The sequence below is a fragment of the Schistocerca nitens genome, chromosome 1 (assembly GCF_023898315.1).
Source record: "Schistocerca nitens isolate TAMUIC-IGC-003100 chromosome 1, iqSchNite1.1, whole genome shotgun sequence".
NCBI lineage: Eukaryota > Metazoa > Arthropoda > Insecta > Orthoptera > Acrididae > Schistocerca > Schistocerca nitens.
Genome location: NC_064614.1, coordinates 622969487 through 622992177, shown reverse-complemented (window position 1 = coordinate 622992177; position 22691 = coordinate 622969487). Strand labels below are relative to the sequence as shown.

General features: G+C 44.0%; 1 protein-coding gene across 1 annotated transcript in view; it reads left to right on the top strand.

Annotated features, from left to right (window-relative positions):
• The window catches only part of LOC126257563 (28S ribosomal protein S5, mitochondrial), a 104927-nt gene that overhangs the window by 12904 nt on the left and 69332 nt on the right, over positions 1-22691 (top strand). Inside the window, exon 5 of the mRNA XM_049955573.1 lies at positions 20721-20755. Within this exon, the coding sequence (XP_049811530.1) occupies positions 20721-20755 (35 nt within the window). The remainder of the gene's footprint in view (positions 1-20720; positions 20756-22691) is intronic.

Genomic DNA, 22691 nt, shown 5'->3' with positions numbered 1-22691 from the left:
AGGTGACCCTGAGGCGTAGACTGCCTCATTGAGTGTTTCGTGCCTTCCCAGTCTCATACTCACGTCATCCTCCAGTAGAATTGCAGCGTTTTTTTCCCACCACCTGGCTGAGCTGCGGCAACTGTTAAGCTTTACACTTGCTTTCTGCATTGCCCTCCAGGAAACATGGTTCCCGGCATTGCGGATCTCTGCCCTTCGCTGCTGCAGGGGATATTACAAGAACCGTAGCAAATATAATAGTGTCAGGTGGAGTTTGCATTTGTGTCCTGAACTCGGTATGTAGTGAACCTGTGCCCCTTCAAACTCATCTTGAATCTGTGGCTGTCAGGATACGGATGATGAAGGAAATAACTGTCTGCAATGTATATCTCCCTCCAGATGGTGCGGTACCCCTGAAAGTACTGGCTGCACTGATTCATCGACTCCCTAAACCTTTCCTACTTCTGGGAGATTTTAACACCCATAACCCCTTGTGGTTTACCACCATGCTTACTGGTCGTCGCAGAGATGTCGAAAATTTACTGTCCCAACTTGACCTGTGCCTCTTAAATACTGGGGCCGCCTCACATTTCAGTGTGGCTCATGGTTGTTACTTGGCCATTGATTTATTGATTTCAGGACTCCTCCCATCTATCCACTGGAGAGCACATGACGACCTATGTGATAGTGACCACTTCCCCATCTTCCTGTCACTCCCCTGGCGTCATGCCCATGGACGCCTACCCAGATAGGCTTTAAACAATGCAGGTTGGGTAGCTTTTACCTCTGTTGTCACCGTTGAATCTCCCCCACGTAGTGCCATCGATGTTGTGATTGAGCAGATCACTACAACGATTATTGCTGCATCAGAAATTGCGATCCCTCATTCTCTAGGGTGCCCCCTGTGAAAGAGAGTCCCTTGGTGGTTGCTGGAAGTCGCTGAGGCAATTAACGAATGTTGGCGAGATCTACAGTGACATAAGCGACACACTTCCCTATAGTACCTAACAGCATATAAGCAGCTCCATGCCCGTGTTCGCCTGCTTATAAAATGACGGAAGCACGAGTGTTGGGAGAGGTACATGTCGACCATTGGGTGCCGTGCGTCACCTTCCCAAGTCTGGATGATCAGACATCTTTTTGGGTACTGGACCCCAACAGGTGTCCCTGGTGCTAACATCAATAGAGTGCTCTCAACCGATGCAAACACAATTGCTGAGCACTATTCTCAAGCCTCTGTGTTGGAGAACTACCCCCCAGCCTTTGGCACCCTCAAACCGTGGATGGAAAGGAAAGTCCTCTCGTTCCATAAAAACACGGGAGAACTGCCGGATATCAGTAACATCCTGCCACGATATTTCGGCGCAGAGTCTTATGGCCATCTTCAGGTGAGTGCCACTGTAGTAGATGAAAGTCCTTTCGTTCACTACACGCCACAGTGAACCCTGTAATGCCCCATTTACAGAGTGGGAGCTCCTCAGCGCCTTTACACACTGCCCTGACATAGCTCTTGGGCCGGATCGGATCCACAGTCAGGTGATTAAAAATCTCTCATCTGACTACAAGCGATATCTTCTCTTCATCTTTAACTGGATCTTGCTTGATGGCATATTTCCATCGCAATGGCAGGAGAGCACTATCATTAAGGTACTAAAACCCTGTAAAAATCCACTTGATGTCGATAGCTATCGGCCCATCAGCTTCACCAATGTTCTCTGTAAGCTGCTGGAACAGATGGTGTGTCAGCGGTGGGGTTGGGTCCTGGAGTCACATGGCTTACTGGGTCCATGTCAAGGTGGCTTCCGCCAGGGTCGCTCTACCACTGATAATCTTGGGTCCATCGAGTCTGCCATCCGAACAGCCTTTTCCAGACGCCAACACCTGGTTGCCATCTCTTTCGACTTCCGCAAAACATACAACATGATTTGGCAACATCATATCCTTGCCTCATTGTAAGAGTGGGGTCTCCGGGGCCCGCTCCTGATTTTTATCCAAAACATCCTGTCGCCCCGTACTTTCCGTGTCCAATTTGGTATCTCCCATAGTTCGCTCCCGTATTCAGGAGAATGGCATTCCGCAGGGTTCCGTATTGAATGTGTGTCTATTTTTAGTGGCCATTAACGGCCTAGCAGCAACTGTAGGGCCATCGGTCTCCCCATCCCTGTATGTGGATGACTTCTGCCTTTTGTATTGCTCTTGAAGTACTGGAGTTGCTGAGTGGCACCTACAGGGAGCCATTCACAAGGTGCAGTCAGGTTCTAGCCCACGGCTTCCAGTTTTCAGCTGTGGAGTCGTGTGTCATGCACTTTTGTTGGCATCGTACCGTTCATCCGGAACCTGAACTTTATCTTAATGACGATCCACTCACTGTAGTGGAGACATATCGATTCTTAGGACTGGTTTTCGACGCCCGATTAACTTGGCTACCACACCTTTCTCATCCTAAGCAGGAGTGCTGGCAGCACCTCAATACTCTCCGCTGCCTGAGCAAAATCAACTGGGGTGCAGATCGCTTTACACTGCTGCAGCTCTACAAAGCCCTTGTTCAATCCCATCTTGACTATGGGAGTCTGGTTTACAATTCGGTGGCATGTAGAAGTGCAAGAGATTTGGCCACAAGCTCTGCAGTGAATACACTGCAGCCAGCAGGCAAGGAATGCTGTTCAATACGGCCTCTGTGGACATAGGCAAAGCAGCGTTGTTTACTCGACCCAGTGCACCACTGAGGCGTTCGCCTAGTGACGGGAGCTTTTAGAACGAGTCTGGTGACCAGTGTCCTGGTGGAGGCAGGAGTCCCTCCGTTGCGGATCCAACATGCACAACTGCTCGCCAGTTATGTTGCACACATTCGTAGTTCTCCTGAGCATCCAAATTACTGTCTCCTTGCATCAGTGGCCCAGGTCAGGGCTCACGATTGCGGTTCGCATGTGATCTCTTCTCTCCGAACTGGAGTCCTTGTCTTTACCACCTGTACTTGAGGTGCATTCACGTACACACCTCCATGGTGTACACCTTGGCGGAAGCTTCGTCTGGACCTTTTGAACAGCCCTAAGGACTTCGTTAATCCCGAAGCTCTCCGCTGTCACTTCCTCTCGATCCTTGATGTGTTCCTGCGCTCTGAAGTTGTTTACACCGACGGCTCGATGGCTGATGGTAATAATGTTGGCTTTGCCTATGTCCACAGAGGCCGTATTGAACAGCATTCCTTGCCTGCTGGCTGCAGTGTATTCACTGCAGAGCTTGTGGCCAAATCTCTTGCACTTCTACATCCATTCCTATATATACGAAGACAGTAACTTGTTCTCGAAAGAACAGTTACTGTTGATGACCGTGCAGCTTTTCCCTGGAATAAATGATGACTAACTGACAACCTCAGCTGCCGACAGGTCGGGGCACACATTTTCAGCTGTCCACATCGAGGTATATCAACAACACCTGTCGGCAGCTGAGGTTGTCAGTTAGTCATCATTTACATCCATTCCTGTTGTACGTGAGTCGTTTTTTCTGTGTTCTGGCTCCTTGAGCAGCTTACAGGCTATCGACCAGTGCTACCCTCGCCATCCTTTGGTAGCGAACGTCCAGGAGGCCATCTCTGCCCTGGGATGGTCCAGTCATTCAGTGGTGTTTGTTTGGACCTCCGGGACACATCGGAATCCCAGGCAACGAACTTGCTGACAGGCTGGCCAAACAGGCTATCCGGAAACTGCTCCTGGAGATAGGCATCTCTGAAACTGTCCTGCGTTCTGTCTTATGCCATAAGGTTTTTTGGCTTTGGGAGACGAAGATGGCATAACAGTATGCACAATAAACTGCATGTGGACTGTGAATGTGTGGAAGTCTTCCCTGTGATAAGCTCGCAGGGAATCAGTTGTCCTTTGCCTGTTCTGCATTGGCCATACATGGCTCACACATGGTTACCTTCTCTGTTGCGAGGACTCGCCTCAGTGTCACTGTGGCTCCCAAATGAGTCTTCCACCTCTTGCTGGACTGCCCAACTTTACCACCGCAGTGGTTAGACACTGGACTCGCATTCGGGAGGCCGACGGTTCAATCCCGCGTCCGGCCATCCTGATTTAGGTTTTCCGTGATTTCCCTAAATCGCTCCAGGCAAATGCCGGGATGGTACCTTTCAAAGGGCACGGCCGACTTCCTTCCCCGTCCTTCCCTAATCCGATGAGACCGATGACCTCACTGTCTGGTCTCCTTCCCCAAACCAACCAACCAACCAACTAACTTTACCACCATCCTACTTTCGGTGGTGGGTGACAATGCCTCAACAGCAGCTTTAGTTTTATGTTTTATTTGTGAGGGTGGGTTTTATCATTTGATCTGAGTTTTAGCGCATGTCCTTTGCCCCTCTGTGACTTCCACCGTAGAGGTGGAGGTTTTAATGTGTTGCAGAGTGGCTGGCTTCTCCTTTTTTTATTCTCATGGTCAGCCAGCCATGGTAATCTTGCTTTATTGTTTTTAATATCTTCTCCCTGTTTCTTGTGTTTCTCTGAGATTTTCTTGTCCTGTTTTGTCCATTGTAGTGTTTGTGGTCCTTCTGGTTCTTCCTTTCTCCTGTTATTGTGCTATATGTCTTCGTTTTCTACTTTCCCTTGGGTATTTTTCCTAGTAGAACAGTAATCTACAAGCTAAGCTGCAACCCTGTGCTGCATTGTAGGTGGGCTTGACAACCAACAAGCTGTCCATCTGCATGAATGGCTGCCAGCAAGGTGTGGCCAAGAAACAGCTGGACAGCCCTGTTGCGGAGCACACCGCCCAACACGATGTTCATCATTTCAGTGACTGCTTCACAGCCTGTGCCGTGTCTATTCTTCCCACCAACACCAGCTTTTCTGAATTGCACATATGAGAACTCTCCCTGCTAAATACATCCTACATTACCATAACCCTCCTGTCCTCAGCCTTCATTAGTCATTGTCCTTAACCATCTAGCCCCTTCGCTGTTCCCTTTCCATCACTTCACAGCCCTCTATTCCACCGACACACCCAGTCTTTTTACTTCTCTCATTTTCCGCTCCCCACACTCCGTCTAACCTCATGACTGCACCTAGAGCTGCCTCAACCTCTCTCCAGTTTGTCCCAGCACGCTCCCAGTAGCAGCACTGTATTGTCCTTCACCCCTACCCTGCCATCCCTCCCCCTCCCTACCCCCAGCGTTCCCCTTACCATCACCATGTTGCCTCTCCCTTCATGCCTTGCTGTTGATAGTCTGGCTTTAGACGCCAGACACTTTTTGTGTGTGTGTGTGTGTGTGTGTGTGTGTGTGTGTGTGTGTGTGTGTGTGTGTGTGTGTGTGCGCGCGCGCGCGTTTTTGTCTTTTTTCGACAAGGGCTGTGTTGACCGAGAGCTCATTTTGTGACAATCTTTTTGTTGTGCCTATCTGCGACTCATCATATCCGCTATATGTTGAGTAACAACTATCCTTTTTCATAATATTGTTACATTCCATCCTGGATTTTCCATTGTTTGATTTTGCCTGACGGCTTTTCTTCCATAGTTAACCCAGTGCTGTTTTCGTTTGTTACTATTTTCTACCCCCCCATGAACCATGGACCTTGCCGTTGGTGGGGAGGCTTGCGTGCCTCAGTAATACAGATGGCCGTACCGTAGGTGCAACCACAACGGAGGGGTATCTGTTGAGAGGCCAGACAAACATGTGGTTCCTGAAGAGGGGCAGCAGCCTTTTCAGTAGTTGCAGGGGCAACAGTCTGGATGATTGACTGATCTGGCCTTGTAACATTAACCAAAACGGCCTTGCTGTGCTGGTACTGCGAACAGCTGAAAGCAAGGGGAAACTACAACCATAATTTTTCCCGAGGAAATGCAGCTTTACTGTATGATTAAATGATGATGGCTTCCTCTTGGGTAAAATATTCCGGAGGTAAAATAGTCCTCCATTCGGATCTCCGGGCGGGGACTACTCGAGGACGTCGTTATCAGGAGAAAGAAAACTGGCGTTCTACGGATCGGAGCGTGGAATGTCAGATCCCTTAATCGGGCAGGTAGGTGAGAAAATTTAAAAAGGGAAATGGATAGGTTAAAGTTAGATATAGTGGGAATTAGTGAAGTTCGGTGGCAGGAGGAACAAGACTTTTGGTCAGGTGATTACAGGGTTATAAATACAAAATCAAATAGGGGTAATGCAGGAGTAGGTTTAATAATGAAGAAAATAAATAGTAGTGCATGTAATCTACTACAAACAGCATAGTGAACGCATTATTGTGGCCAAGATAGACAGAAAGCCCATGCCTACTACAGTAGTACAAGTTTATATGCCAACTAGCTCTGCAGATGACGAAGAAATTGATGAAATGTATGATGAGATAAAAGAAATTATTCAGGTAGTGAAGGGAGACGAAAATTTAATAGTCATGGGTGACTGGAATTTGTCAGTAGGAAAAGGAAGGGAGAGAAGGAAACATAGTAGGTGAATTTGGATTGGGGGGAAGAAATGAAAGAGGAAGCCGCCTTGTAAAATTTTGCACAGAGCATGACTTAATCATAGCTAACACTTGGTTCAAGAATCATAAAAGAAGGTTGTATACCTGGAAGAATCCTGGAGATACTAAAAGGTATCAGATAAATTATATAATGGTATGACAGAGATTTAGGAACCAGGTTTTAAATTGTAAGACATTTCCAGGGGCAGATGTGGATTCTGACCACAATCTATTGGTTATGAACTGCAGATTGAAACTGAAGAAACTCCAAAAAGGTGGGAATTTAAGGAGATGGGACCTGGATAAACTGAAAGAAACAGAGGTTGTAGAGAGTTTCAGGGAGAGCATAAGGGAACAATTGACAGGAATGGGGGAAAGAAATACAGTAGAAGAAGAATGGGTAGCTCTGAGGGATGAAGTAGTGAAGGCAGCAGACGATCAAGTAGGTAAAAAGACGAGAGCTAATAGAAATCCTTGGGTAACAGAAGAAATATTGAATTTAATTGATGAAAGGGGAAAATATAAAAATGCAGTAAATGAAGCAGGCAAAAAGGAATACAAATGTCTCACAAATGAGATCGACAGGAAGTGCAAAATGACTAAGCAGGGATGGCTAGAGGACAAGTGTAAGGATGTAGAGGCTTGTCTCACTAGGGGTAAGATAGTTACTGCCTACAGGAAAATTAAAGAGACCTTTGGAGAGAAGAGAACCACTTGTATGAATATCAAGAACTCAGATGGCAACCCAGTTCTAAGCAAAAGAAGGGAAGGCAGAAAGGCGGAAGGAGTATATAGAGGGTTTATACAAGGGCGATGTGCTTGAGGACAATATTATGGAAATGGAAGAGGATGTAGATGAAGACAAAATGGGAGATAAGATACTGTGTGAAGAGTTTGACAGAGCACTGAATGACCTGAGTCGAAACAAGGCCCCGGGAGTAGACAACATTCCATTAGAACTACTGATGGCCTTGGGAGAGCCAGTCATGACAAAACTCTACCATCTGGTGAGCAAGATGTATGAGACAGGCGAAATACCCTCGGACTTCAAGAAGAATATAATAATTCCAATCCCAAAGAAAGCAGGTGTTGACAGATGTGAAAATTACCGAACTATCAGTTTAATAAGTCACAGCTGCAAAATACTAACGCGAATTCTTTACAGACGAGTGGGAAAACTGGTAGAAGCGGACCTCGGGGAAGATCAGTTTGGATTCAGTAGAAATGTTGGAACACGTGAGGCAATACTAACCTTACGACTTATCTTAGAAGAAAGATTAAGGAAAGGCAAACCTACGTTTCTAGCATTTGTAGACTTAGAGAAAGCTTTTGACAATGTTAACTGGAATACTCTCTTTCAAATTCTGAAGGTGGCAGGGGTAAAATACAGGGAGCGAAAGGCTATTTACAATTTGTGCAGAAACCAGATGGCAGTTATAAGAGTCGAGGGGCATGAAAGGGAAGCAGTGTTTGGGAAAGGAGTGAGACAGGGTTGTAGCCTCTCCCCTATGTTATTCAATCTGTATATTGAGCAAGCAGTAAAGGAAACAAAAGAAAAATTTGGAGTAGGTATTAAAATCCATGGAAAAGGAATAAAAACTTTGAGGTTCGCCGATGACATTGTAATTCTGTCAGAGACAGCAAAGGACTTGGAAGAGCAGTTGAACGGAATGGACAGTGTCTTGAAAGGAGGATATAAGGTGAACACCAACAAAAGCAAAACGAGGATAATGGAATGTAGTCAAATTAAATCGGGTGATGCTGAGGGAATTAGATTAGGAAATGAGACACTTAAAGTAGTAAAGGAGTTTTGCTATTTAGGGAGTAAAATAACTGATGATGGTCGAAGTAGAGAGGATATGAAATGTAGACTGGCAATGGCAAGGAAATCGTTTCTGAAGAAGAGAAATTTGTCAACGTCGAGTATAGATTTGAGTGTCAGGAGGTCGTTTCTGAAAGTATTTGTATGGAGTGTAGCCATGTATGGAAGTGAAACATGGACGATAACTAGTTTGGACAAGAAGGGAATAGAAGCTTTCGAAATGTGGTGCTACAGAAGAATGCTGAAGATAAGGTGGGTACATCACGTAACTAATGAGGAGGTATTGAATAGGATTGGGGAGAAGAGAAGTTTGTGGCACAACTTGACTAGAAGAAGGGATCGGTTGGTAGGACATGTTTTGAGGCATCAAGGGATCACAAATTTAGCATTGGAGGGCAGCGTGGAGGTTAAAAATCGTAGAGGGAGACCAAGAGATGAATACACTAAGCAGATTCAGTAGGATGTAGGTTGCAGTAGGTACTGGGAGATGAAGAAGCTTGCACAGGATAGAGCAGCATGGAGAACTGCATCAAACTAGTCTCAGGACTGAAGACCACAACAACAACAACAACAACAACTATTTTCTAAGGATTACTATACTCAGTGTCCGTCCTTTTTCCTCTTATTTCCTGTGATTCTCATGCTACCTTACAAACAGTACTGCACACTCTACTTACAAGCTACACTGTGTCAACTATCTTGACTGCTCACAACACACTGCTACAACACCAGCATCTTACGTCCCACATTACTCCTATACACATTAATCCTTTACTTTCAAATTGGTCACTCTCCCTGCGTCACTCTCCCATATTTTTACGTGTCATTTCCCACACCTTTCCTGTGTCACACAATCTTGTATCTCATCCTACCAACCCGTCCCACCCTCCACTCCTTCTCTCTATTCCAGTTTGCAGCTACTAATTTCACCTGATCCATTCACATCTGCCGTTCCCCTTCTTCACAATTCTCCACCCACAGACCTGAAACCCACATTAAAAATGTTTTTATCTATATTTTTTCTTTGATCTCATCGTGCCTTCGTGACAATCTCAGTTAGTTTTTACCTTTCATTTTTGATGTACTGCCTGAAATTTAATCTTTCCCCCCCCCCCCTTATTTCATCCTTTAATGGCTTTTCCCCCTTATTTTTGGGTGTATTTTTGCAAATTTTTTCGTTGTAATTGTAAGTTATTTACAGTTTTTCCACCACCATGGTGTCTTGCTTCTTCCATCTGCATCAACACAGAAAAGTTTCCTTATCTCTAGCCAGAACCCAGTCCCACATACTGTATCTACGTTGTAGCTTGGCTCATGGCAATCCCCACCTACTGGCCATACCATAAAATTAATTTTCTCTGGCTGCCACCCTTCTTTCCACAATGACCTCCATTTGTTCAGATGCTGCCAATCCGTAGCCCTTACCAACATTGTCCTTCAAAACAATATCAATTTGGCCCAAACCTCCTTCCAATACCTTCTCTATATCCGTAAAATCCTCCTGCTATGCAATTCCAAATTCCTGGATTCAATAATACACTTTGAAACTCTTGCCCTTCAGGAACTAGAGGAACATGCATAATACCACCTCAAAAAACTCTCCAACCTGCTCACTTCGTACTCCCACCTTGGGCTACCACTGTCCACCACTTCTACGACAACCTCCTAAAATCCCCCACATGCCCTCATAGCTGACAAACTCTGTCTTGCACACCTAGTACATTTACCCAACCCTCCTAAACTCACTCCCACCATTACGCAGAATGCAGAAACTAAACAGACCTGAAACCAGTCATGAACCTACCCTCCAAAGGCCATAGCCCCACAGAAATATCAATCCTTTCCAAAGGCCTTACCTTTTTCCCCACTCCCAAATTATGTCATGCAGGAATGTTAAAGACCTTCTCTCCTGCTCCAGGTCCCTACAGTGGAAACACTTTTTCGCCACCAACTGTACCAATCAGATTCAACCAGAGACCAATGTCGAACCCTGCCTGACTCAGTTCACTCCTCTATCCAACTCTGATCCACCCCCACTGCTCCCAAATCACCCCATGTTAATTTTCCAAAAGTTCTTAACCTCGAACCTTGTCTCACCATCATTCCCCAAGTACCTCAACATGCAACCTCACATTACACCTGCAGAAAGAACTGCAATCCACCACCTAAAAACTGATCCCGACCTTCTAACCCTACCTTCAGATAAAGGCTCCACCACTGTTGTTTTGAACCGCAAGGATTACATGGTAGAAGGACTCCACCAGCTGTCTGACTCATCCATCTACAAACCCTGCCACAGTGACCCCCTTCAAGAAATCTAGCAGGATCTCCAGTCTCTCCTCAAATCCTTAGGCCCATTGCAGAACCTCTCCCCAGAGTCCATCTCTCTCCTCACCCCTACCACTCCTATCTTCTACATGCTTCCTAAAGTCCATAAACCCAGTCACCCAGGATGCCCCATTGTGGTTTCACTGAGAAAAACTCTGCTCCCTTATACCTGAAACACAGTCATGAACCCTCCCTCCAAAAGCCATAGCCCCACAGAAATATCAGTCCTTTCCAAAGGCCTTACCTTTTGCCCCACTGTTAGCCATAACCTATCTTCGTACATAAAAGATACCAACTATTTCCTCCACATACTCTCCACAGTTCCTTTTTCTTTACCACATAGTGCCCTGCTCATCACTGTTGATGCCACCCCTTTTACACTAACAACGCTGATGCCCATCGTCTTACTACTATTGAACACTGTTTCCCAACCCCCGACAGATTCCAAACCAACAACCGCCTACATAGTCACTATGACCAACTATGTCCTCGCCCAGAGTTACTTTTCCTTTAAAGGCATTACCTACAAACAAATCTGGAGTATGGCTATGGGCACCTGCATGGCACCATCCTATGCCAACCTGTTCATGGTCCATCTCGAGGAATCCTACCTAAACATCCAAAATCCCAAACCCCTTTCCCGGTTCAGATCCATTGGTGATATCTTTGTGATCTAGATTGAGGGTGAGGACATCCTATCCACAATCCTCCAGAATGTCAACACCTTCGCCTCATTTGCTTGACCTGGTGTCCGTCACTTCTGTAGTGACAAGTGGTGCCTCTCAAAATATACTGAGTGTCTCACTGAGGTCTTTACAGACCGTAATTACCCTCCCAATCTTGTACAGAAACAGATCTCCCATGTCTTATCTTTCCAGACACCCACCACCTTCCAAAGTCCCACTGTCTGTCCACAGAGGAGCATTCCCCTCGTGACTCTGTCATCCAGGACTTGAACAGCTGAATTACATTCTCGGTCAGGGTTTCGACTATCTCTTATCATGCCCTGAAATGGGAAATGTCCTACTCACTATCCTCCCCACCCATCACACAGTGGTATTCCGCTTTCTACTGAACCTACACAATATCCCTTTCTGTCCCTACACAATCCCTGCTCCCAACCACTTGCCTCATAGCTCATATCCCTGTAATAGACCTAGATGCAAGACCTGTCCCATACATCCTCCCATCACCACCTACTCCAGTCCGATCACAAACATCATCTATTGCATCAAAGGTAGAGATACCTGTGAAACCGGTCATGTGATCTACAAGCTAAGCTGCAACCACTGTGCTTCATTCTATATGGGCATGAGAACTAACAAGCTGTCTGTCTGCATGAAGGGCCACTGACAAACTGTGACCAAGAAACAACAGGACGACTGTGTTGCTGAGCACGCTGCTGAACATGACATTCTTCATTTCAATGACTGCTTCACAGCCTATGCTATCTGGGTCCTTACCACCAACACCAGCTTTGGGAATTGCAAAGCTGGGAACTCTCCCTGCAGAATATCCTACATTCCTGTAACCCTTGTGGCCCCAACCTTTGTTTGTCATTGTCCTTAACCATCTAGCCCCTTTCCAACACTACACAGCCCTCTATTCCACCAACATACCCCGTCTTTTTACTTCTCTCCTTTAACGCTACCCCCCCCCCCCCCTCCTCTCCCTTCCATCTGTCAAACCTCCCGACTCCAATTTGCAATGAACATACATATTTTTTTCACATCATCGTAAATCTGATCAACACTCAACAAGATCAGAGTAATCACCCTTCTACACCATCATTAGAAAATAGTAGTTCAAATTTTAATAATGATAGCAATGTCTGTGGACAATATAAGTCTGCTTCCCTGGGGAGCAATGGTATTCGGTACATTTGCAGATGGTGACAAGGCACATGGCACAGCTCAGTCCGCACAGACATCATATCTTACCAGTTTATTACATGAAATACAAACAGAACGTATTTCTTGTAGTTACAAAAGAAACATATGTATACTTTAAAACATAATAAATCTTGAAACTTCCTGGCATATTAAAACTGTGTGCCAGACAAAGACTCAAACTCGGGACCTTTGCCTTTCATAGTTTTAATCTGCCAGGAAGTTTCATATCAGTGCACACTCTGCTGCAGAGTGTAAATCTCACTCTGGAAACATCCCTAAGGTTGTGGCGAAGCCATGTCTTCGCGATATCCTTTCTTCTAGGGGGTGCTAATTCTGCAAGGTTCACAGAGGAGCTTCTGTGAAATTTGGAAGGTAGGAGACGAGGTACTGGCAGAAAGGTCCCAGAACTGCTCTCATTAATAAATGGGCACAATGCCCATATAGTACTAGGGACAGAAAGTTGGCTGAAACCAGACGTAAACAGTAACGAAATCCTAAACTCAGATTGGAATGTATACCGCAGAGACAGGCTGGGCAGTGAAGGGGGAGGTGTGTTTATAGTGATAAGAAGTGCAATAGTATCGAAGGAAATTGACGGAGATCCGACACGTGAAATAATTTGGGTGAAGGTCACAGTTAAAGCAGGCTCAGACATGGCAATTGGATGTCTCTATAGGCCCCCTAGCTCAGCAGCTGTTGTGGCTGAGCACCTGAAGGATAATTTGGAAAATATTTCGAGTAGATTTCCCCACCATGTTATAGTTCTGGGTGGAGATTTTCATTTGCCGGATATAGACTGGGAGACTCAGACGTTCATAACGGGTGGCAGGGACAAAGAATCCAGTGAAATTTTTTTAAGTGCTTTATCTGAAAACTACCTTGAGCAGTTAAACAGAGAACCGACTCGTGGCGATAACATATTAGACCTTCTGGTGACAAACAGACCCAAACTATTTGAAACAGTTAACGCAGAACAGGGAATCAGCGATCATAAAGTGGTTACTGCATCGATGATTTCAGCCGTAAATAGAAATATTAAAAACGGTAGGACGATTTTTCTGTTTAGCAAAAGTGACAAAAAGCAGATTACAGAGTACCTGATGACTCCACACAAAAGTTTTGTCTCAAGTACAGATAGTGTTGAGGATCAGTGGACAAAGTTAAAACCATCGTACAATATGCGTTAGATGAGTATGTGCCAAGCAAGATCGTAAGAGATGGAAAAGAGCCACCGTGGTACAACAACAGAGTTAGAAAACTGCTGCTGTAGCAAAGGAAACTTCACAGCAAACATAAACATAGCCAAAGCCTTGCAGACAAACAAAAATTACGCGAAGCGAAATGTAGTGTGAGGAGGGCTATGCGAGAGGCGTTCAATGAATTCGAAAGTAAAGTTCTGTGTACTGACTTGGCAGAAAATCCGAAGAAATTTTGGTCTTATGTCAAAGCGGTAGGTGGATCAAAACAAAATGTTCAGACACTCTGTGACCAAAATGGTACTGAAACAGAGGATGATAGACTAAAGACCGAAATACTAAATGTCTTTTTCGAAAGCTGTTTCACAGAGGAAGACTGCACTGTAGTTCCTTCTCTAGATTGTCACACAGATGACAAAATGGTAGATATCGAAATAGACGACAGAGGGATAGAGAAACAATTAAAATCGCTCAAAAGAGGAAAGGCCGCTGGACCTGATGGGATACCAGTTTGATTTTACACAGAGTACGCGAAGGAACTTGCCCCTCTTCTTGCAGCGGTGTACCGTTGGTCTCTAGAAGAGCGTAGCGTTCCAAAGGATTGGAAAAGGGCACAGGTCATCCCCGTTTTCAAGAAGGGACATCGAACAGATATGCAGAACTATAGACATATATCTCTAATGTCAATCAGTTGTAGAATTTTGGAACACGTATCATGTTCGAGTATAATGACTTTTCTGGAGACTAGAAATCTACACTGTAGGAATCGGCATGGGTTTCGAAAAAGACGGTCGTGTGAAAAACAGCTCGCACTATTTGTCCACAAGACTCAGAGGGCCATAGACACGGGTTCCCAGGTAGATTCCATGTTTCTTGACTTCCGCAAGGCATTCGATACAGTTCCCCACAGTCGTTTAATGAACAAAGTAAGAGCATATTGACTATCAGACCAATTGTGTGATTGGATTGAAGAGTTCTTAGATAACAGAACGCAGCATGTCATTGTCAATGGAGAGAAGTCTTAAGAAGTAAGAGTGATTTCAGGTGTGCCGCAGGTGAGTGTCGTAGGACCGTTGCTGTTCACAATATATATAAATGACCTTGTAGATAACATCGGAAGTTCACTGAGGCTTTTTGTGGATGATGTTGTGGTATATCGAGAGGTTGTAACAATGGAAAATTGTACTGAAATGCAGGAGGATCTGCAGCGAATTGATGCATGGTGCAGGGAATGGCAATTGAATCTCAATGTAGACAAGTGTAATGTGCTGCGAATACATAGAAAGATAGATCCCTTATCATTTAGCTACAAAATAGCAGGTCAGCATCCGTAAATTATCTGGGAGTATGCATTAGGAGTGATTTAAAATGGAATTATCATATAAAGTTGATTGTTGGTAAAGCAGATGCCAGACTGAGATTCATTGGAAGAATCCTAAGGAAATGCAATCCGAAAATAAAGGAAGTAGGTTACAGTACGCTTGTTCGCCCACTGCTTGAATACTGCTCACCAGTGTGGGATCCATACCAGATAGGGTTGATAGAAGAGATAGGGAAGATCCAACGGAGAGCAGCGCGCTTCGTTACAGGATCATTTAGTAATCACGAAAGCGTTACAGAGATGATAGATAAACTGCAGTGGAAGACTCTGCAGGAGAGACGCTCAGTAGCTCAGTACAGGCTTTTGCTGAAGTTTCGAGAACATACCTTCACCGAAGAGTCAAGCAGTATATTGCTCCCTCCTACGTATATCTCACGAAGAGACCATGAGGATAAAATCAGAAAGATTAGAGCCCACACAGAAGCATACCGACAATCCTTCTTTCCACGAACAATACGAGACTGGAATAGAAGGGAGAACCGATAGAGGTACTCAACGTTCCTTCCGCCACACACCGTTAGGTGGATTGCAGATTATGGATGTAGATGTAGATAGATGTAGAATTGAAGCTGTGAGGGCGGGTCGTGAGTCGTGCTTGGGAGCTCAGATGGTAGAGCACTTGCCCGTGAAAGGCAAAGGTCCTGATTTCGAGTCTCGGTTCGGCACACAGTTTTAATCTGTCAGGGAGTTTCATATCAGTGCACACTTCACTGCTGAGTGAAAATCTCATTCTGGATAATAAATGCGTAGTATATACCCTGGTTGTCTGCTATGGAAATGAGTGTTGTAGATGAGTTTGTGACAGTAAAGCTGCAAATTTTGGTTTTTAGATACAATTTGACACCTTTTGATGAAAAATATTTCTGCATTTTGTACATGCAACCAAACAGAAAAAAATGAACAATATACAATCAGACTGCATCTGAATGTTTCACAATGTGTACTGCGTAAGATATTTCATACGCTGTTCTGTTCCGTGTATCATAGGCAACAGTTTTTGTAAGGCTGCAACAGAAATGTTGTAGCAATGAAAAGGCATAAGTTTGCATAATTGGATTTGGAAGTAGCTGACTCGTGTTATTGCATCTTTTTCTTTATTCAATTATTTTCATTGCTAATGTGAGTAAATGATGAAAATTCTATATTCCTAGATGTTAAGTTTAAATTCTCTCTCTTTTTTTTCTGCATGAGCTATTTCTGTTACTTCCTTTGAAATAACAACAATGTAAGAAAAGATAGATTGCTACTTCCTGTAAAGATTAATGTTAAATTGCAGACAGGCACAATTAAAATACTCATAAAGTTTTCAGCCACAGCCTTCATCAGTAAAAGAGAAACACACACCATTCATTTACACAATCAAGCACACCTCATGCGCATATGACCGCCACCTCCCACAGCTCAGGCCAGAATACAACTATCGCATGAGATGGAAGCAGTAATCTGGAGGGGACAGGGAAGGGATATTGTGGGAACTGGAATCAGCTTTATCTGCAGCCAGACACACTGCTCCAGAACCTGATGAGATCCATTACACCATGCTTCGTCATCTGTGCCCTCAAGTGAAAGGTCAGCTCCTCTCTTGTTTCGATCAGATTTGGTTTGATGGACAGTACCCCATGGCTTGGAAAGTGGAAATCTTAATTCCATTCTGGAAACCAGGTAAGGACTGTAGCGCCCCTAACAGTTGTTGGAGTGTCGTCCTTACTAGTTGTATGGGTAAGTCTCTTGAACACATGGTCAACTGCCGCCTTGTCTGGCTGCTTGAATCCCGAGGTTACCTGAGCCGCTCCCAGTGTGGTTTCAGGTGCTACCGTTCCATTCTTGACAACTTAATTCTACTGGAGATGGCAATACAGGAGTCCTTCTTACACCGTAACCATTTAGTTTGTGTGTTTTTTGAGCTCGAAAAAGCATACGACACTACTTGGAGGTACAACATCCTTCGCTAACTTCATGAATGGGAACTACGTGGATGCCTGCCACTTTCGATCCAATCCTTTCTCGAGCAGAAGCGTTTTCATTATCGCATTGGCAATGCCATGTCTGATTGCTATGTTCAGGAAAATGGTGTGCCCCTGGGCAGTGTCCTCAGTGTCACATTGTTTGCCATCGCTATCAATGGCATTTCCTCTGCAGTCAGGAGCCCTGTCAAATGCTCTTTGTGTGTGGATGACTTTGCAATCTTCTACTGTTCCTCTGATCTTAAGACGACAACGAGGCAGCTACAACTGACCATTAGGAGGCTGGAAACCTGGGCCCAGACAACTGGTTTTCGGTTCTCATCTGAGAAGACTGTGTGTCAATTTTAATCGTGCTCATTGGAGTTTTAACCAACCAGAGCTTACAATGGGGGACCGTATTTTACTTTTTCAAGACACAGTGCACATTTTGGGTTTATTATTTGCCTCAAAATTAACATGGCTCCCACACCTGAAAGATCTATGAACAAAGGGCTTCCGGTTGTTGAACATTTGAAATGCCTTGGCGGAAAAACTTGGGGAGCTGACAGGTCCTGCCTCCTACAGTTTTATAGGGCATTTGTTCGATCATGCTTAGACTATGACAGCATGGTCTATGGATCGGCCCGTCCTTCCTACCTCCGGATGCTAGATGCTGTCCACCATGCGGGCGTTCGGATATCGACTGGAGCCTTTCGGACCAGCCCAGTTCAGTGTCTGTGCAGAGGCTGGTGAACCACCACTCTGGATTCAGTGACGTATCCTTCTGGCTCAAACAGGCACTGAAAATCTTATTGTCACCCCAGTCGTTGGCATTTAGTACAGTGATTCAACCCGCCTTCGAACGAGTGTTCAGGAATCGGTACCGAGCGACCCAGCCATTTGGTATGTGTGCCACGGCCTGCCTCAAGGATCTGGATCTCTTGGACACAAAAATACACACCCAGGGATGGAACACACTGCCGTCTTGGTGTCTTCAGAGACCCAAAGTGATTTTAAGCTTGACGCAGCACTCGAAAAATTGTACTCCAGATATGGTTTTTACAGATTTGTTTTCGTCTATTTTAAGTATGTACCATAGTTTTATCGTTATTTATGCAGATGGATCCCAGCAGGGGAATGCTCTTGGTAGTTCTGTGGTTTTCCCTGATAGGGTTTTCAAAGTGCGTCTTCCAGAACAATTTACAAATTATGATGCGGAGTTATAGGGCATTTTAATGGCACTGGAGAGGGTTTACAGACATCACCGTGCGAGTTTTCTTGTCTGTTCCGACTCCCTTAGTGCACTGCAAGCGCTTCACCAAATGTATTCCGTAGACCCGCTGATTCAGCTCATCCATGACTGCTTACAGCGGCTCCAACACCGTGGCAAGGATGTGATCTTTTGCTGCGTAACTGGCCACATTGGGATACATGGTAACAACATGGCTGATAAAGCTGCCAGGGAAGCATATTGGAATGGTGCCGTCCATCAATGTCCCATCCCATTGCACGCCGTTATATCATTTTCTGACAGATGCACCATATGTCAGTGGGATACTGAATGGTTGCAGGTGTCGGACAACAAACTGCGGTTGCTCAAACCAACCACAAAAGCTTCGCAGACCTCGTGTCAGCCTTGCCGCTGGAAGGAGGTTTTGCTTAGCCGATTGCGCACTGGGCATATCCCTTTCACTGATGGCTTCCTCCTCTGTGAGGAGGATCCACCTTTCTGCGAAGTTTGTGGCGTGCCGCTTTCAGTTCAACATATTGTGGCTACGTGTGTCCTGTATACTGATAATAGGGCAGCCCTTGGTCTTGCTGGAGATCTGCCCACCGTCCTCGCAGATACCGATACCGGTGTTAACAGAGTATTGAAATTTTGTGAACTATCAGGCCTCATCCCTAAACTGGTGGGGAAGGGCGGCAGACTTTAGCACATTATAAACTGCTCTGCGTGTGGGGACAGCCTTCGTCCCCACCCATGAGATTTCATGTTGACTCTACGTCAGGGCGCTGATGAGCATGGTGTCGAGCGCCCCCTCAACCCAACTCATCATCATCATCATCATCATCAGGGAAGGGATAGCAGTGTATGGCAGGGGCAGGGGGGGGGGGTGTTTGTCTGGGGGAGGAGACTGTCTGGCAAGGTGGGGAAGGACTAGAATGCCAACAGGTACAGTGTCAGGAGGCAGGAGGTTGTAAAGCAGGGTGGTAGGCAAAACAGAATGAAAAAGGAGATAAGTGGGGAAAGATGGGCAGATACATTGGCAGAGGGCAGCAACCAGAGGGTGGGAGATAAGAATGGGTAGGAGGTCATAGGTCAGGGGGGGAAACCGTTGGGTGGGGAGGGTGTAGGGACAGTATGTTGCGTTCAGCTGTATGTCTTGCCACCAGGTGGTATACTTTGTTCTTGGCCACAGTTTGGCAGTGGCTGTTCATTCTTGTGGACAGCTGGTTGGTAGTCATACCAGTCCAGTTCAGGCTTAAGAGACATTGGTTTTCTACAGAGGTGGGTGGCACAATCCATCACAGATTGGCAGGAGAGTATAATAGAAGTGCTGAAAAGTTTTAACTGGTCCATGACAGGCCATGATACAATCATTTTAGGCAAAGCTGTTACTGACGTTGAGAGCTGATGCTTTGCTTGTATCATGAAACAAAATGTCAGATTCCAAATGAAACTGTGCTCTCAAAAGAAATGTGAAGATGATGCCAGTAGCAATAATTTTCTCGCATTTTTCCAGTAGCATGGCATTCTTCACAAAGAATTTGCACCTCTTGGTTGGAAGTAAATAAGGCAATTTGCTGGCAAATTTTAAAATGCTTTTTAGTCCAAGTCCAACAAGTTTGATCAGACCTCTCCACCACTTTCGATTTTTTTCCTGTTGAGAAACAACAATGCACCAATTGTTCCTGGCTGAAGTGAAAATTTTAATGCAGAAATATCCACAATATTTACTAATTTTTCGCACATCTGGTCTTTTTTCACTTTCAAAACATTAAAATACACATGAAGTATGCTAGACTCAACTGAGTTGATTAGGTCCAGTATATCAACTATATTTAAATGTCTTTTGAGAAGTGACTTGTAGCAGTACCTATCTATTAGGGGCTAAGAATATCGTAGCAAATAGATCCATTTTCTTTAGAGGGCCTTGAGGAACAGACACTTGTTCGATGCTTTTTGTTTCTGTTATTACATGACTTTATTAAACCTTCATTGTGCTCTCTCTCTCTCTCTCTCTCTCTCTCTCTGTGTGTGTGTGTGTGTGTGTGTGTGTGTGTGTGTGTGTGAATCCATCTGATTGACTGACACAGTTATAGGTTGCCCTCCATCTTTCTTCCATTCTTAAATCCAGAACACTGGAAAATTAATGATATCTGTTTCTATGTGGTTTGAGTTGTATTCTTTTTTTATTCTGTTTTATGATTTTGTATTAGGAATAAGAGTAGAAAATACTTCAACATTATAATATTTTTGTGTATGGTGATTTGTTAAAAAAGTTAGTTACATGCTCCATGGATCATATTCATGATAAACAGGCTGTGTAATGCGTAGAAAGAATGATCTTCACATTTTTTCCATTTCTCAGGCCATGTAATGATAGAAATAGAGCAGTATGCTAAATGAAACATTTACAGATATATAAACAAACACAGTATTGAGTTTGTAGTGCTCTTTCATAGTTTTATTTATTGGGGTCTAATTTGTGTTTGTGTTTCTTTGCAGATACTTTTGAGGGCTTTGACACAAGAGTTTTAGAGGTAAGTTTTAGTAGGATTTCCTACTTGTAAGTTTTCGTTTTGTTCTCTTCATATTTTAATTGTAAAAATTTGAAACATCACTTGTTGTATTAGGGTTGTGTCATAAGATGTAACTCTATGTGCTTCTGCTATGGATTTGTAAATTTGACTGTAAGATTACCCCTTTTCAGAACATAAAGTTTTCTTTATGGAAAATGCAGTACCTTCAAGCACCTATTCTTTTACTTATTAAATAAGAATATGTTGAGGTGCGAATATTAACATGTTAATGTTTATTTACAACATAGCATACACCGCAAAATGTCTTGTAATTTAACAATACTACACTCCAAAAATGGATAGGGACTTCAAAACACAATGTGAAACATAAAAAAATATCATAAGTCACAATTGGTGGTGGTGGTGGTGGTGGTAGTGGTGGTGGTGAAAATATCACAATATTGACTGATGGACATCTGAATTTTTGATATAATCAGCTGCAGCTGGTGTCATGATCAGAAAATCATATAGATGTCCCCCTTATGCAGTCAGGTTTTAGTGTTGTGTGATGTTATTCATTATTTGTCTTTCAGCAGCTGTGTCATCCCGTGGTGAAGATATTGTTTTCTAGTTGTGATGTGAATCACGAAATTTTTGTGGCTGGCCCTGATCAGATTTAGGGTTGAACACATCTTGCATGGTAGTTCAGAGCCAGCTGAGATAGCTGTAATGTACTGTGAACTTCTGGTTGAGGTTCTTGGGTCCATATCTGCGTCTACTCATTTATGGGGTTGAAATCAACAATTTCCAGATTTTCTACTGATCTTCGAGGAAGCATTCTTGAGTATAGCATATTCCTTTATATATATATATATATATATATATATATATATATATATATATATATATATATATATATATATATAACAGAGGGAAACATTCCACGTGGAAAAAATATATCTAAAAAGAAAGATGATGAGACTTACCAAACAAAAGCGCTGGCAGGTCGATAGACACACAAACAAACACAAATATACACACAAAATTCAAGCTTTCGCAACAAACTGTTGCCTCATCAGGAAAGAGGGAAGGAGAGGGAAAGACGAAAGGATGTGGGTTTTAAGGGAGAGGGTAAGGAGTCATTCCAATCCCGGGAGCAGAAAGACTTACCTTAGGGGGAAAAAAGGACAGGTATACACTCGCACACACACACATATCCATCCACACATACAGACACAAGCAGACATATTTAAAGACAAAGAGTTTGGGCAGAGATGTCAGTCGAGGTGGAAGAGTAGAGGCAAAGAACTTCTTTGCCTCTACTCTTCCACCTCGACTGACATCTCTGCCCAAACTCTTTGTCTTTAAATATGTCTGCTTGTGTCTGTATGTGTGGATGGATATGTGTGTGTGTGCGAGTGTATACCTGTCCTTTTTTCCCCCTAAGGTAAGTCTTTCTGCTCCCGGGATTGGAATGACTCCTTACCCTCTCCCTTAAAACCCACATCCTTTCGTCTTTCCCTCTCCTTCCCTCTTTCCTGATGAGGCAACAGTTTGTTGCGAAAGCTTGAATTTTGTGTGTATATTTGTGTTTGTTTGTGTGTCTATCGACCTGCCAGCGCTTTTGTTTGGTAAGTCTCATCATCTTTCTTTATATATATATATATATATATATATATATATATATATATATATATATATATATATATATATATATATATATATATATATATATATATATATTAGCAGTTGCAAGCTGAGGTTTTCTTTCAGTGACACTATTGATGGTAAGTCTTATTCAAACCATCTTGCACACTGATTAAATTTCTGTCTCGGTGGATATGGCACTCTAGTCCACAGTAATGAATTGAGTACATCCATTTTCTGTAGCTGTTCCCTCAATATGCAGTGGATTTTCATATTGTTGGATGTGGATTATGGCTTGGAGTTCGTAGCC